Source organism: Oryzias melastigma, linkage group LG3 (genome assembly GCF_002922805.2).
Source record: "Oryzias melastigma strain HK-1 linkage group LG3, ASM292280v2, whole genome shotgun sequence".
NCBI classification, from domain to species: domain Eukaryota; kingdom Metazoa; phylum Chordata; class Actinopteri; order Beloniformes; family Adrianichthyidae; genus Oryzias; species Oryzias melastigma.
The window spans coordinates 18,656,142-18,672,920 of NC_050514.1; the positions used below are offsets into that span (position 1 = coordinate 18,656,142).

At 36.1% G+C, this 16,779-nt stretch overlaps 2 protein-coding genes across 2 annotated transcripts in view; both read right to left on the bottom strand.

Moving 5' to 3' along the window:
* lipca (lipase, hepatic a) overlaps positions 1-4,360 on the bottom strand; it is a 5,830-nt gene extending 1,470 nt beyond the window's left edge. The window contains exons 1-6 of the mRNA XM_024295462.2: positions 3,940-4,360; positions 2,339-2,523; positions 1,942-2,121; positions 1,709-1,826; positions 1,123-1,356; positions 99-341 (exon numbers count right to left, since the gene is read on the bottom strand). Coding sequence (XP_024151230.1) covers positions 99-341; positions 1,123-1,356; positions 1,709-1,826; positions 1,942-2,121; positions 2,339-2,523; positions 3,940-4,021 — 1,042 coding nt within the window. The 5' untranslated portion in view covers positions 4,022-4,360. The remainder of the gene's footprint in view (positions 1-98; positions 342-1,122; positions 1,357-1,708; positions 1,827-1,941; positions 2,122-2,338; positions 2,524-3,939) is intronic.
* A 1,528-nt stretch (positions 4,361-5,888) lies between these two features.
* On the bottom strand, positions 5,889-16,425 carry aqp9b (aquaporin 9b). Its single transcript, XM_024295460.2, has 6 exons — positions 16,057-16,425; positions 15,286-15,412; positions 13,723-13,860; positions 13,439-13,557; positions 11,394-11,611; positions 5,889-8,118 (listed from the first exon to the last, which is right to left on the bottom strand). Exons 1-6 carry the CDS (start codon positions 16,156-16,158, stop codon positions 7,956-7,958), a joined length of 867 nt encoding a protein of 288 aa, XP_024151228.1. The 5' UTR covers positions 16,159-16,425; the 3' UTR covers positions 5,889-7,955.
* Between the last annotated feature and the right edge of the window lie 354 nt (positions 16,426-16,779).

Below are 16,779 nucleotides of genomic sequence, written 5' to 3' on the forward strand. Positions count from 1 at the left end.
AAATTTTTTTTAAACCTGCAGGATCAGACACTGAGTGTAAATGTAGAAAAACATGCTCCATTCAAATTTCACAGGTGCTGATCGTGTGTGCCACATACGTTTGAAAGGCATCCGGGATCCTGTTTGCAGATAGAGCTTCTTGCTCCTGCCTGTGCGGACCTTCTTGATATCATAGCCCAGTGTGTTGCAGCGATTCTTCCTGCAGTCGAGGCAGATCCCCTTGACAAAAGCGTTGTTGTCAGTACACCTATAAGCCATGCTCTGCTTGTCTTTGTTTAAGAGAGAGTCGATGAATAGATGGACAGAGCGCTCATGAGCACATTTCACTGTTTGTTCAAATCCTGTGGAAAGACAGAAAATGACAGAGATTTATGATGGGATTTCGGATCCTTCAGCACTGTGTAGGGTGTGAACAGAGTTGATTATTATATTCTCCTAAAATTAAATATATATTTTTAATCTGTATTACACTATGCTCTTAAATCTTTTTCTCCTTGAGGTCGTGTAAGACAGCTAGATTGTGAGGTTGTCACATGATGTGGATGAGTTTATATATTACAAAAAAGAGCATTACGCATCATAAATTAAACTGGATTTTTACATCACACAAATCAACTTTTTCTACAAACAAAACTGCTGAAATTCAATTCATTTAAATACCGAAAATGTTGATTTATTTATCATTATTATTTTTCTTTGATGGCATGCTGATATATGAAAATGTGTTGTGTAACTAGCAAGAAAAGTAAAAGGGGCGGGCTTTAATAAGCTCGGCTTTTGCCCACTCCTTGACCAACATTCCCACATTTTGTCAGAAATGTTCCTATTCTTGTGTTAATGTTATGTTTTCAAGATGTTTTTTTTTTTTGTTTTTTTTAATTGTGTTTCTTTGAATTGTTACTGGCATATTGGGAAAATAAAATCCCAAATAACACTTTCATTTTGTGAGCAAACAACACTATTATTTTCCTAACCCTCATATGTGGGACTCTTTGGGATTATATTGATTATAACGCTATGTATTTGTGTCAAACACATGTCTTTCCATTGCAATCAAAATATGCACCAAAATGTGAAAAAATAAATGTTATGGTAGTTGATTCAACATGTTATTTCTCATACCAAGGAGACCGTGCTCGCTTATGTGGTCGTAGAGGTTTCGCAGGTCACACCCTGGCTGGAAATCTCCTCCGTTGGGGTAAAAGTCGTAATGGGCCACAGCTTGTTTGATGCCGACGCTGAAGCCCAGTCGTTCACGAGTGAAGGTATGGATGGCGTCCACAAACTCTGCATCATCAGGAGACAGTCTGTCTGTCGCAGAAATGCCCTCAAACAGTGGCCCTGCTGGGTCAAGACCTGGAGAGAGGTACAGTTTATTTGGTTTTTAAAAACATATTTGCTCAGATTTTTAGGATTGATAGGATGTGTTGCAATTTGTGCAGAATGTGGTTTTGAAATATTTCCTCTGAAAAAAGCCAGAACAACTACATATTTTGCTTTAAACCTGCAAACACAGGTGAGGCTAAATGCTAAAAAAAGTCCCTATAGGTTTGTGTGTGATTGTGTGCCCTCAACAGACTATTGACCTGTCCAGGGTGAACCCTGTCATCTCCCAACAGTAGTCAGGATTTTGGCAACCTTGTGACCTCAAAAGGGATAAAGCAGGGCTAAGAAAGTAGAGGGATGTTTGTCATTCAGAGAAATTTACCAGTTATTCTTCCAATCTTCTCCGAACCTCCCAGATAGCTTCCAGCAAATCCAGAGATGTGAGCACCAAGGCTGTAACCAATTAAATGAGCTTTTCTCACTGGGAACCTGTACTCCTCCTGTTGGGGATTAATCACATGTAAATTATTTTTAATGCATTTGTTTAATGGTGATGTGGGAATTTTTTTTCCCACCGTTTAATTTCATGCATAGGAATGTTGCATGTTCCCTGACCTGAAGTGTTTGGAGGAGGTGGGCTATGTCTTTTCCAACGGTGCGGGTGCTCGTCACTGCTCTGGGATAGTGTTGGTGAGCCAGAATCAGCCAGTCTGTGATCACCACATTTGTGTCGACTCGGGAACTCTTGAGAGCTTTGGCTAATCTTAGAATCCAGCTCTCCATCATACCATCCACCTACAAATAAAAAGACTGATTGTGAGAAATGGGATTAGCAGGGCAAAATTCTAGAGTTCAGGTTAAAAAAAAGCAAAAAAACAGAAGCTATGTGATTTCATCATTTATCCGTGTGCTTCAGCCTTATGAACATGTTTCCTCTTTGTGGTCAAGTTCCATATTTTCTGTTCGGTGGCTCAGGTCAGCGAAGCGTGAAGAAGGCGGGAGTTGACCTTACCGACCACCCGTGAGTGATGATGATGAGGGGATTACTGCTGTTGAAGCCGCAGGAGGTGAGGGTGTGCAGCTGCAGAGGGTCCAGCGTGCAGGTGTCTTCACCTCCCAAAAACAGCCGGAACACTGCACTGCTGACATGAGGCTCTTTTACCTTCAGAACAGTCCTCTCCTCTGGGACCACTTTGCCTTGGAATCAAACAGTGGAAAGGTTTTCTGTTTGTTTTCATCTGTGATTACGGGATTTCAAAGAATTCTTGATGTTTGTCTTAAACTGACCTTTACTGATCATTTCTAGGAATCGTTTTTATTTAGTTTTTAAGGACAAAATCAGTACACTGATGCCACAATATGAATAGACAGAAACCAGAATAGTGTCCATCAGTTGGCTTCAAGTTTGGGACAGCAGGTTGATTTAACACCCTTCAGTGATCATTTGCTGAACTTCCAGGTCATGATGGCCTCTTTGAAGTAAAGGAAAAGTCTCCATTCACTTTTGCAGACACACACTAGCTGCTCTTCCCTGTTAATTTCGGTTTTCTTTGACTTACGCATCTTTCGTCATTCACTCACTGACACTCTAATGCATATAGTCAAGAAATCTGGGGTCAGGGTCTCATTCAAGAACACATTTACATGTGAACTGTTGAGGACTGAAAATCAGTCACCAGTCTTCTGACTGGTAGATGACTGCTCTGCCTCCTGAACCATGGTCACCCCACATAAACCCCTCCTCCATCAACCAATTGGAAACGCCAGCTTAACTTAAAAAAAAAAATCTGCCCCAAAAGAAATCTATCATGATGTTTTCTTTGTAGCTCATGTTCTGCATGACTTTTTTTTTCTAGGAATAAAACCAGAAACAGAGGAATTGAACAGCTGCCATTAACGTTCTTGTTTCTAATCTGAAATCTTTAGCTTTAAAACATCTGGATGATAAAAAGGTAAAAATAAGAACTTGTCTAATGTCTATTTAGAAGTCCCGCACTGTATTAAATGAGTCTTTTAGCAAGATTTGACACAATTCACCCATATGGTCATAAAAGAGTCTGATTTAAGAACACTTTCTAAATTCAATATTTGTCGTTTCCAAATTTGTATCTTGAATTTGTACTTTTTTAGATTAAAAAAAGTAATGTGACCCTTCTGTCATTTGATAAAGTGATCCACTGTTGCAGTTTCAATCAAACATGGGGTTTACCAAGTTAAAATAGAAGTTAAATTAGGACATTTTGCGATGTTTTATTATATTGTTGCTTTAATTCTCTTTAATTTGATTCATTTGATTTATGTTGTTGCATAAAAACCTGAAAGAGTATAATCTATTGTTTGATTAAGATGCAAAAATAAAACATTAGGACATTTTATAGTAACAAATTATCTACTTTAAGCTTAAAGAAGATAACAGTGCTGAATCCAAATAGAGAAACAAACTCAAAGAGGTTCAACTTTACGTTATATGTAGGGGAAAAGTAGTAAACATAATTTTCAAACACACTCAAGTGTTATAGAGCTTCTTCAGTACCTTTTGGTTTAATCTGTTTGAAAAGTGACACCAGGAGATTCACAGTAATTAGATGGCTGCATGTGTGATGCTTTACTTACCAACTCTGCCTTCCCTGGTTTTCCTCCCATCGATGAGGTGACATGACAGCAGCAAAAAACACAAGGTTTTTAGCAGAAACATTCTTCACCACAGACTCCTTTCAAACAAGCTACAGTGGATTCATGCATTCAGATTTTGATGAAATATCTCTTGCGATCGATCTCTCTTAAAGAGACCTCGTTGCTGCCCAAAAGTTTGAAATCAGATAGTTTTAGTCCACAGACAGATAGGAAGAAGTCACCAGTAAAAGTGGTTCATAGCTCAGTTTCACTTTTGACCTGATTGGCTGGGGGCCGGGCAGTATAGATTGAAGCCGTGGTGAAAGAGCAGAGTTTTGTATAAGCAGGAAGGGGATAAGGTGCAACATGCAGATGAAGTTCAGTCTGAATATTTCATTCCGACTCTCACCAAACTCACCTGTGAGGACAAGCAAGGCGCTTCTTAATGAGAAACTCTTGTTTGATGGTGAAATATTCTGTTGTCAAAACAGAAAAGGCTGAATTAAAGAATATTTGACATGGATTTTGTCCATGTTGTTGCATCACATGTTTGAACAGTTAAACATTATACTCTGTGTACCAGGTGTACTCTGAAAAAACACGACAAGGTCAAAATTGGGTCAAATGAGGGTAAAAAACACCAGATTAAGTTGTTTTGATGGACTGCTGACCACGTATTGATTTAAATGACATTCCCTATTTTTTCTAAGATCTGATCAAAGACAGATCTTGCTATTATTTCCCCTTTTATTCCCTAAAATGTATTTTTTATTGTATGTATCCAGATGTAAAGCATAAAATGTAATGTGTCTGTCATCTTTTCCCTGGGTGGACCTTAAGTGTCGGTTTGACTTGTGTAAAGGGAGAAAGCAGAAAACAAAAACAGGGTCAATCAGATCAAACTTTATTTAAAAATCCTTCTTCATATCTTGTGTAGCTAAAAGGGCTTTACAGAATAAAAAGTTGCAGGCGATAAGCTTTACTGTTGTGGTGTTTTGTCACAATTCCATGACACACTTTTATGTTGTCTTTTTTGTCTGCTTGATTTATTCTTCTAAATAAGTTATCGCAATAGTAACAAAAACTACAAATAATTAACAGGTAATATAAATATTGCAATAAACAATATAAAATATTAATTTTTCTCATTTGACACACAGTAAATCTTGTATTTAGTTTTCAATTGTTTCTCATGTTGAGTCAACTTCATTTGAAACCTAAACAGAACCAGCTTTCGCCTAGAACTCGTCATTATTAGATAAAGTAGTATTACAGCAATTTACAATTTATAGACTTTTGTTTAGCTTTAAGATATAAGTGGAAGTTAGGTTAAAGTTACACACAAGTTTTATATCTTAGCTTTTTTAATATAAAGGAAGCACAGTGGCCTATGATGACGTGTGTGTGTCTGAACTTTGATTTTGTTAAGTCATCTTTTTAGCTACAAAGTTGAACAATCAAAGGTATTTTGACAAAAGTTTATTTTTGAAGTTGCCGTTCATAATCATGAAAAAGTGGATTATAAGTAGGATTAAAACTAAGGGTTTAACAGCTAAACTTCATGAAACTAAAATGAGAATTGGTTATAAGATAATCAAATTTGAAATATTTTATATTTGATCATCTTGAAAGAAAAACAAGGAATCTGTAAAACTTCACCTGTACTGTTTAGTACCAGGTATTCAACCACACACTGGCGGAATTTTTGGCTAAAGATGTCCTGGATCTAGGTGTTGTAATGATGTTAAGACAACAGCATTACTGGGTTTTTACTTATACTCTTAAACAGCTGTTGCTTCTTTCCTTTTAAATAAAAAATATCACTGGTGCAATAAGAACTATTGGACACTTTGAAAACAGTTAATACGTTGATAAACACTTTTTATTCAGCAAAGTTATGCGACAGTTAGCTTAGAATATGAAATAGAAGTACAGACAATTCAGTGGAAAAATATGGTTTTATTTGTTTATTGTGACAGAAAGAAGTGACAGATTTAGTGATTTACAAATTATGCATTTTTGCTGAAGAAACTGTGGTGTTGTCTTGCCTTGTTGCATCTATTGCAGATAATTAAAATTTTATAGAATTAAATGCATTATGAAAATAAAAGAATAATGGTTACATTACAAAATAAAACAGCAGGAACATTTTTGTGTCGGGTAGATAAAAGAACTTGAGGCCCCATGCAATATAATGGCCCACTTTTGATGATTACAATATCACTGTGTGGCTAAAACATCAGGTAATAGCAACAGTCTGTAGTTGTGTTAGCAGAGGTCTGCATGCTTCTTGCTGCTAATACTCACAAAGTGAGCTCTATTTGTCCAACTCCTTAAATTAATTCTAAAACATGTTAGCAGTCTAATTTGTGTTTGCAAAATTGTGGTTTTGCCCCTTTCAAAACATTTTACTCTCCTTTCATAACAAATTAAAAAACTGACAAAGGTCATCTTTTCATTGCCAGTATTTTTATTAGACTAATAAATGTAATTCTTTTTTGTATTTGCCTAATAATTACTTTTGCTTTTTTAGTACAAAAGTTGTACCTAAAAACTACATAATGTAGGTTACAAAAATACATTTTTGTATCATAGAAATTATTGTCATTAGTGAAAAAGTACGCCACAGCAGTTGAAGTTTTAAGGCTGGATTAGCTATGTGTATTTAAAAAAAAAGCTACGACACTTTAAACACAATAAATGAACAAAGCCTTTTTACAAGCATGCAAAGGAAAGGATACAAAATATGTAAGAAAGTCACAACAAAAACATATCAAAACATCGTGTAAAAGTTACTTTTTTTTCTTTTTTTGATGAACAACAAATAAAATCTGAACTATCTACTTCCAGCTTTATGGTAACTAAATGTATTTTGGTATATTGCTGTAAACAAACTGCAACAGTCAAACAAGAGGAAACCCCCAAAGCAGACAATTAGAGAAATCACTAAACAGTGACATTTAATGTAAAAACACCTCAAAATAGGTTCCTGAATGATGTAAAAGAGAGTTAACGCAGAAGTCAGGATGGACTCTTACTTCACAGCTCAAAATGTTAGACAGTAACAATTGAAAAATTCTCTAACAATCACAAATTTTGAGACTAAAATAATAGTTTTTTATGGAATATTTGAACAATGTGCAGTTTTCTAAACATGACCCTCTCTCCAAACTGATATTCTTTAAAATTTTTAAAAAAGTCAGAAAATAAAATAGACTGCAACCAAGAATTATCCTGGTGATCCATAATAATGATCCAAAATAATTTTGTAACGCAGGCAATTTCTAATTTTTGTTGCTATGAATAAAAATAATATCCACAGTTTTGCTTAAAAAGTAAAAATAAATTATTTATCAATTCCTTCGTTTTTTATGTTATTCTCAATTGTTTTTGATGTTTATATACTTATTTTGAGTAACAATGTGTACATAGTTGTAGATATACCTGGGCAGTTTTTCTTCATTCTTCTCCTTTCATTTCCCCTGCGTAAGTTGTCTTGTTGTATTTTCTCTTTTGGAAATGAAATAAAATATATTGTAAAATAAAAAAAACATTGAGAGCCTTATGTTGTAGTTTTAATCTAAAAATTATATCATATGAATGACAGTGAAGGAAAGCTTTGCTATACTGTAAAGATTTTGTGCCTTTTTTTGTTGCTGCTTCTTTAATCAGTAGACAAAGTATTATTTTGTAGGTTTAAAAATAACTGTTTGCATATAAATACTGTTTTTAACAATTAATAAAACCCTTCTCATCTATAATCTAAAACTAAAACAAATGCACATATAAATGTATGTATATACGGGCTACCCTTGTACAAAATAAGTTAAAAATTCTCCAGCAAACATTCATGCATATATAAATACATCTATAATACTGTGAAACTGTTCTTATATGTGGTGTGAACGTTTTGCATCAAATGCAGCCATTTTATTTTATTTTTTTCCTGAATCCAAAAATGTGACAGTGCTCGCTTTGCCCTTTTTTAATTCGAATCTGCTCTGTTAATGAAAGGTTTAGTTCATAGTAACAATTTCATATTTGTCCTGAACGTTGTTGTCCACCTGTCTGTCAGACTCAGGTTGGTGCAGGTCAATGATAAGAAAGTAAATCCCAGCTCCAACCGCTCCACCCACCATGGGTCCTGCCACAGGAATCCACCACCAGCAGCCTCCAGCCCTGTGGGATTTCATCAACACAACATGCATCAAAGAGCTTTGCAATGAAAATTAATTAAGTCAATCTCGAATTAAGTAAAATCTCAAATCATAATAATTAAAAATGACGCAGTGTGCGCATAAAAACTTAAATCCTTATTTTTCACATGAAATAAATTGTGATTATAGTAGTTTCATCTTAAACCTCAGAGGTTTTATTTTCCTGTTTTGAAAATAACTGGCTGTAGATTTGACTTGATATCCAGTTCTTTTAACTTTAATTTTACAAAGTTGTTTTTGTAGCTTAAATCTGCTGCTAAAGCTTAGTACACAGATTAGCTAGAAAAGACCTGCTTTGATTTACTGGTAATTAAATCCACCTCCTACTCACTAAATCTCTCAATTACCCCAGATTCTCAATCTCAGATACATTTTAAACTGCTTTAAATGACTTGGAATATATTATTTTACCAAAAGTAGCAACTCAGTGTCAATATAGCTGAACTTGTCAGGATATTTTGGTTTCTGCTGCTTCTCTGTCTTTTATTCCACACTTACAGTTGCGTTAAAAAAAAAAGTGAATCTGGAGACCTTCCCTTGTATATAAATAAAAAGTGAAGATTCTGCATGGAGTCTGTAGAGGAGCATCATCAAGAGTTTTACAGTCGGAGCAGATTACAGTGAAGTCCTAATAGGCTCTAATTGTTGGACATGTGTCTCTGTTCTCCTTCTGACCAGCATCAGACGAGCTTGTTTACTGCGGGCGGCTGAGGGGGATTTACGGCCAGTAATTGGGCCTGAAGAGATCTTTAATGCAGGTGAACGAGTCTCAATACAAGCACTGGAGCAGGTGGGTCACCTTTGTCTTTGGTACGAGTTCAGGAGCCAGACTGGAAGACGGAGGCGTCTGGATTACAGACTTAAATGTAAGGCCGAAGCTTAGATGATCAAGCTGGGACACAGACTCCTATTAGGTCACACTGATAACGGGGGGATGTGATGAAAAGAAAAACCTTTAGTTTGACTTTCAAATAATGCATCTTTGTTTGTTTTATTAATATAAAATATGCAGAAAATTGTAGTTTATGTACGTGCTTTAACCTTTCATTTTTTTCATATGCATTTTTTGGTAATAGCTATAGTTTTGGTATGCAGAACTTGGGCATCAAGCATTCTTCAGATTCTCAATAACCTCAAACTGTATCATTTTGAGGCTTTTGAAAGGCTCCACTCGTATTCAACAGTCTTTAAACTTTGATCTGATCCTTTCTGGCCTTTCTAGAGGTGCCATTATTACCCGAAGAGTGTTTTGTTCTAGGTTTGACAACCATAACAACGGCTTTCAAAGCATTTAAGCTGTGACATACAGAGACGCTTTCAGGGGCAGGGGTTAAAAAGATTGGTCCAGTGCAGGGTCAGGGATGACGGGCAACGAGGGCAAAGGCGCAAACAGCGTGTATTTACCAAGATCAAAACACAGAGCCTGACAGGGCCAAGAAGAAGAATGCCTTTCAGCTGCCCTCCTTCACACAACTGTGTTTTCACAGAAATAAAGGCTCAATTTAACATCGAGGAAAGGAGAGGAAAGTTTCACCAAACTTCGGTTCAAGAACAAACGCCGGGTTTATTATTTTACGGCTTCATGGCCATCAGCTGAAACAACCTAAAGTTGTTTCTTTGGTCAGAAAAAGAAAAAATTGTCTCTGAAGAATTTTTATAAATATATATATATATATATATATATATATATATATATATATATATATATATATATATATATATGTGCAGTTTTTACATATATGCTCTTTGAAAAAAGTTCTGATTAACTGTAATTCAGTGAAATCACTTTTTTTTAATTTAAAGCATGAAAACCATAAACACAATTTGAGTTTTAAAGAAAAAAAACATTTTTTTTTACATGTTTTAAAGCTTTTGTGCCATAAACAGTATCTCTAATTCAGATTGGTTCTAGACTTCTGGTTAATTTGAACAATATATTACTTCACAAAGGTAAAAAAAATCCATAATAATACTTGGTGAGGAGAAAGAAATTGTATTTCCAACAAAAATGCAATGTTTTATAAATTAAAAAGTTAAAGTGCACAAATTGAGGATTTATTTGCTTTGTGGAAAACATTTGTTTTTTTTTTCTTAAATATATATTGGAGTGGTTGTTGATTTACATCGACATTTAGGTGATTTTCCCTAGAAGTTAAAAGACTTGTCAACATTTTAGTTTTTTGCTTAAAATTGACTTGCAAAATTGATTAAAAGATGAAAAAATATATATTATTCGAATGGAAATAATAATTTAAAAAAAATGCAGAAACTGAAGAGAAAGGTGAGCATCACTAAGGGGGCCGTGGACCAACACTCATTTGGGATGGGTAATAATAAACATGTTTAGTTATAAATAACTGAAACTCTCATATTTGCAAGAAAGAATAACAAAATGGAAAAAAAAGGAGCTAGTTTGACTAAAAATATTTTAAAAGCAGTTTCCTTTTTTGGTTGCTTTTAAAAAAGGCTGGTTGTGTTGTCTTTTATAGAGTGGCACAGTTTATGTGGGTTAGCACACAACTGCAAACTTCCATCTAAGCGGGACATAATTTCTATCTACTGTTTGTGCTATATTTATGAGACAATCTTTCTGCATCAGCGTGTCCAGGCCTTCAAACAGTCCAGAGTGTCTGCTCTAAAGCATCCATCCATAATAACTGATTCAGGAGTGTGCATGTGCGTGTAATGTTTTTATCACACAGTCATGCACTGGTACAGCGTGTGCATAAAAAATGAGGATTGCTTTACTGAGCTATTTAGAATCAAAACCTTAACAAAGTTTACCAAAAATTGTTAATTATTTGCCCCCAAAATGTCAAGTTTGACTCTAATTTTAACCTACATGTTAAGTATTTTATTTGGAATTAACATTAAAAGGGTTTGGAGTTGTCTGTAAGGAAAAATGAATTGTTTACTGCTTATCTTTGGTGCAAAGTGCTCAGTATTTCATATTTATAAAGGAATATAGAAGGAAGCAATCTCTCAGTTTTAATGTAAATCCCTGATCCCAGCTTTACAATGCAGAAAAGTCTTATATGGCTTTTAAAATATTTATGCAGACTGTGATAAAAACAGAATCTGTGATGGAAGAGCTCCTCTTTGTATGGGTTCGTGCAGCAGACAAGGCAGCATGGTAAAAATCGCGCCTCCCCTTTTCATTCTACTTTCCTGACTTTTTGTGTTGATAATAATAACATTTTCAAAAGCGTACTAAGAAAATGTAGATTTCTAAATCACCTGAACACATCCATGCCCCACCCAGCAACCGCTGTGAAGAGCCGCGGGCCGAGGTCTCGTGCTGGGTTTATGGGATATCCACAGTTCAGACCCATGGACACTCCAATGGCCAAGATGATCAAGCCGATGCACAGAGGCTCCATGCCTTTGGGGGCACCAATATTCTTTCTGTCGGTGATGGCCAGGATGCACAGGACCAATGAAGCAGTTGCAATGACCTTTGAAACAGAAAGAATGTTGAACAGACATGCATATTATGGTTATGTCAAATATCACTGGAAAACAAGCTCAAACTGACATCAATACTGCAATTAATTTAAAGAGCCTAGCTTAGTAAACATTAGATTTTAGAACAACATATATTCTGAACGCATATAAAGAACAAAAACTGCTGCTCAGTTATGTGACCTTTTGCACACGAATGATCTGTTGGACGTGTTTCAGTCAGTGGGTTACAGATGATCTCCTCACGCTGCCTCAGAGGCTGGATTTATGTCCGTGGTTGTCCTGTTCAATCTCAGCGCTGCCTGTGACCGCTCACATAATTCTATCATCAAGGCTGGAGCAATTTGTTTGGATTAAAGAGATCGCATCTGACTAGTTTAAGTCAAATTTCAAGATGAAAGACTCATTAATATCATGAGCAAATTCAGGATGAAAAGCTCAGATTTTTGCTTTAAAAGGACAACCTAAAAATATTTAAGAATATATATAAAAAAATGTATAACTGCTTTAACAAAAGTAAAAAACAAACAAACAAACAAAAAAGATTAAACTTTCGTTTTTACACAACAGTCATGGTGTACCACACAGCTTTGTGTTTGGGACAATAACTTTTTTACTCTAAATCTCATTAGACTTACATATTGTATTAGTTTTTGTACAATATAAACTTTTCTTAAACATTTAGTCGCAATAAAAACTATTATTTTTTACCTACATGTTTTTATTAGAACAAGTAATGTCCTGTATAAGTGTTGGAGGAAAACTAGATCAGTGAATTACTTTTGTCGTACTTGATTGGACCCTAAACTTATTTTCAATTTCATTATTTTTTATATATATTTATTCCGTTTTGTTATTGTTTTCCACATGTTTGATTTATTGATGCATTACTGAGATTGTCTAACTTTTTTGCGAATTGTATCTGCAGATCAGTAGTTTACACATTTCATGTTTTCGATATATCCGCATTCTAGGAATAGTGTAGATCTGTTTATCATCACTTTGTTAACTCTTTAAAGACCCACTCTGAAGAAAGTTGTGTTTTTGGTTTTTTTAACATGCTCTTGTGGCATTTTTTTCTGATGATGGAGGACATGTATAAAGAAAATAATCTTAAAATTCTATTTCTGAGTGTTTTTACTCAAAAAAGTTGTGAATCAGGAGCAGATGAAAAATATGTAGTTTGTAAAAGATTGTAGTTGTGACATAGAAAATATACTGAGCAGGATACAAGCTCCTTGCTCTGCTCCATTCTGATGCCTACACTGAATTAAGACAGATAGATCCATCCAAAACTGTACAGCGGGAAAGCTCCAATATTGTTTGTCGTTTTTGTTGTAATATTAGGCTGGGGTTTGTTAAGGGCTCCAAGCTAGTGGGAGAGAGCACAAACAGATAGATGGGAAGGAGGGGCGGGGTTACTCAATGCCAACAGCCCCGCCCACAACTCAGGATTAATTACTAATAAACTCCTGCTGCTCTGCAGAAATTATGTTCTGCAAAATGACACTTTTAAAAAAAATTGGGTTAATCAAGATTAAAAGACAAATTTTGCTTTTGAAATTGGTTAAAGATGATTGAAGTGGAACTTTAATATCAATTTGGAAAAGAAGAAATTTAGTTTTTTTTTTTTTAATTTGCTGAAGTAGTTAAAATATCAATTGGTTTAATACTTGATACTATATATATTTTAACTCACTGCTGTTTTATATATCAAGTATTCTACACTACTTACCAGGCTATTTAACACTTAGGACATTTTATGCATACAGACTACATCTGTCTGACTGAAATCAAATAAAAAAAGATTCCAGCCTCACCTGATCAACGAATCCATTAAGGACAGAAAGATGTTTTGCAGGATATGATGCAAATATTCCAGCTGTTGCATTGGCTCCAGTCACTGCAAACTCTCCATTGGTGAATTCCATCAAAGCATCTGTTGAAAAATGTGTATTTATAGAATTGTTAAAAAATAAGTTACTTAAAATAATTGTGGTCCTCTTTAACAAGTACATATATTTATTTAGCTTTTTTTTTATAGGACAGGATTCCTTGATTTAAATCTCGAGGTCATATGTTCCTTTTCTGAGGTAATACCCACCATAATACAACCCAAAGACTGCACAGGATCCAGCAAAAGCCCCCAAGAACTGAGCTGCGACGTACACTGGAAACTTCTTCAGTGGCAGCTTTCCTAAAATGACCATGGCCAGGGAGACAGCAGGGTTCACGTGACCTCCTGGAACACATAAAACGTACTTTATAAATCTAAAGAGTAATCAACCATTTTAGGTGAAAAAAACCTAACTGGACACAAAACTTTTAGTTATGCCTCTTTTTTAGTTGTTGTGAATTAATACAGTTGCTGAAAGTTTGTCACAACCTCTCAAAAGAGTCCTTCAATAATGAGCTGGTGCTTTGTGGGTTTTCAGATCTATTTTTCCACACTCTGTCTTGTCTCGAGGAACACTCCCAACACATTCCAGCCAATTGTTATTGGGCTGCGATGGCAGTGTGGGGTCATTTATTTAACACTCTGGGATCTTGGCTTTGACCTCGATGTGGTAACACCATTGGGGGTATCAGCCATGCGCCCATTGTTAATCTCCCCATCCTGTTCACAAACACTGACCACGACAACCAGCCAGACCTGCCTGTCTGAATTGCATCTGACATAATCTGCCTGAATCTGCTTAAGGCACACGTAGACTGCAGGTCATCAGAGTGACCATAATGTGTCACACTTATGGTATACTGTCATTTAAAATCCTAGACTTACAAAGTGAAAACAATTGTGTTTTCTTCTCCTATGGGGCCGCTCTGCCAGTGCAGCCCAGAAAAGCAGGCTTGTCACACCTGACCCCCCTCATCTCCTGAGACCCATGCCCCTGTAAAGCTCATTAGTCCAATACCTATGATCATCTTCAGAGATGTCGTTGGACAGAAGCTTCCCACTGAGCTGTGGACCCCAGGGCTGAATGGCCCAATCATGCAGCAAAAGCTGTCCATATATTAACCTCCCTGTCCTTTGCTTTTCTACTTTACTCCTGAGGTTTTTGCAGCTCCTCTTATTAAAATAGTGACTCAATGCATAAAAGCAGTTATCTTCAAGAGCAAATGGACTCTTAAATCTAATTTTAAGTCAAATGTTTTAAATTTAAAATGCTTTAAAATACAGTTAAAATATAAAGCTCACAAAACACTTCTCTCCGGATTATCTTTGAATTTGAGACTTATTTAGTTGGTTATTATATATTGCACCAGACAGACCAGTCAAATGTGCAATAGCTGGGATTTGCAGTTTTTTGGTGAAAATACCTAAAAACTAACAGGCGCTACATTTTTAAACACAACAATTACACTTTAACCTTGTTTGTCGTGCCAAAAACTTCATTAAATATGTTTTACGTTTTCATTACATTTGTTTTCCTTGGCTTAAAAAAAAAAACAATGAATCATTACAGAAGTTCTGCACAAAATGTAGTTTGAAAAAGATAGACACCTTTTCCTTGATGTTGCTCTGAAATTCTCTCAGATTGAGTCTCTGTGGTTGTTTCCATGACCATGTGACATGCGTACAACAACTACACAGACATGTAGCGGTCCATTTTCAGCGTGAACACACCTGCTGTGGAATTCTAATGACACTGAGCTCTGCTTTTACCTGACACTCCCCCTGCAACGTAGACGGCCATCATGACTCCCAGAGTAAAACCCACATGGATGGTGAGTGGCTCCCCGAGAGCCCCTTTGCTCAGCACCGCCTGAGCCACTGAACCGCATCCAAAGAGCTGGGAGCAGACAAAAACACACAAAGAGTGGAGTTAGAAGGGCTCATTGTCTTTAATTATTTCAATTACCATTAACACTAGTCCTCTATAGCTCCTGACTGCCACAGACAATTTGTCCAAAACAGGGTTTCAGTCCATCGCTTTTTAAATAAAAAGGTAGTTGGGGCGGGGGGTGTTGAGGGACCAGCAGGGTCTATTGATAAGGATTGTTGTGGACGCCGTACGCCTCCTTTGAGCTGTTATCACAGGCTTTAAAGCTAGAGGTGACAGGTGGAGCTCAGACAGGTGCAGGCCAGGACGCTCCAGACTATGAGCACACAGTGAGATAGACTTTACTGCACAAAAGAAGTGCTAATAATAATGATGTTACTCACATTATTATTTGCAATATAAAAATGTTCAGCTATGCATCACTTTTGGAACATAAACACATATCTTTGGCATTGCCTTTGAATGCAGAAACATAGAATCCATCAGTGACAGCTTGTTTTAATGTCAATATGCCCATGATTCATGATTTTAAAGTTAAATGCAAGATAAATAAAACATCTTAATAGAGGTTTAAAGACATTTCAAAGTGGCTCTTTAAGCTGGATGACAGGTGCAGATGGAGCAAGGGAGGGAGGGAGGGAAAGGGTACTCACTATCAGGATAAATATCCCAAGAAATTCCGCCAGGAACTCTTTAAAGATGTCCCGTCTCAGGCCAAATTTCTCCTTCATCTTCCTCCTGCTCTCATCTTCCATTTTTTCCCCCTGCGGCTCCTTGATGTCTTCCTCCGACCACAACAAACAGCAATCAAACAGCCGTGTGAGTCTGCGTGGGGCTGTGCAGGCTGTCGCCTCCCACTCGGTGCGCTCGCACGGCGCTGCGCTCACAGGGCTGTGGTCTCCCTAAGCTCTGTGTTTCCGTGCGCAACCAGCAGGGGTCCCCTTTCTGTGACAATGGGCTCAAGCATCAACGTGCTGCACTTCTGTCAGCACAGCCTCAAAGAAGAGGAATACTTTGAAAGTTTGAAGACATGTGTTAAAGTAAGTGAGGTACAAATTTTACCACACATTTGACTAAATAATAAGACCAGGAATGGAAATTGTTGTAGATTTTTATACTTATTAAATACATTTGATCTTTTTTCACATTTTTTCTCTTTATTCAAGTTAAATTTAGAAACATAAAAATATGTATAAAAGACAACCGCTAAACATTTAGAGCTAAAACTATTTATTGTTTAAAATTTCTCTCTAAATAAATGAAAATATTAAATGTTGAACTGCTTCCTTTCTCTTGTCTAGTGTTTAAATACACCTTTTTAAGGCAGAGGGCTGAAAATTAGATTAATTTTAAATTGCAAAAAATATATATATTCA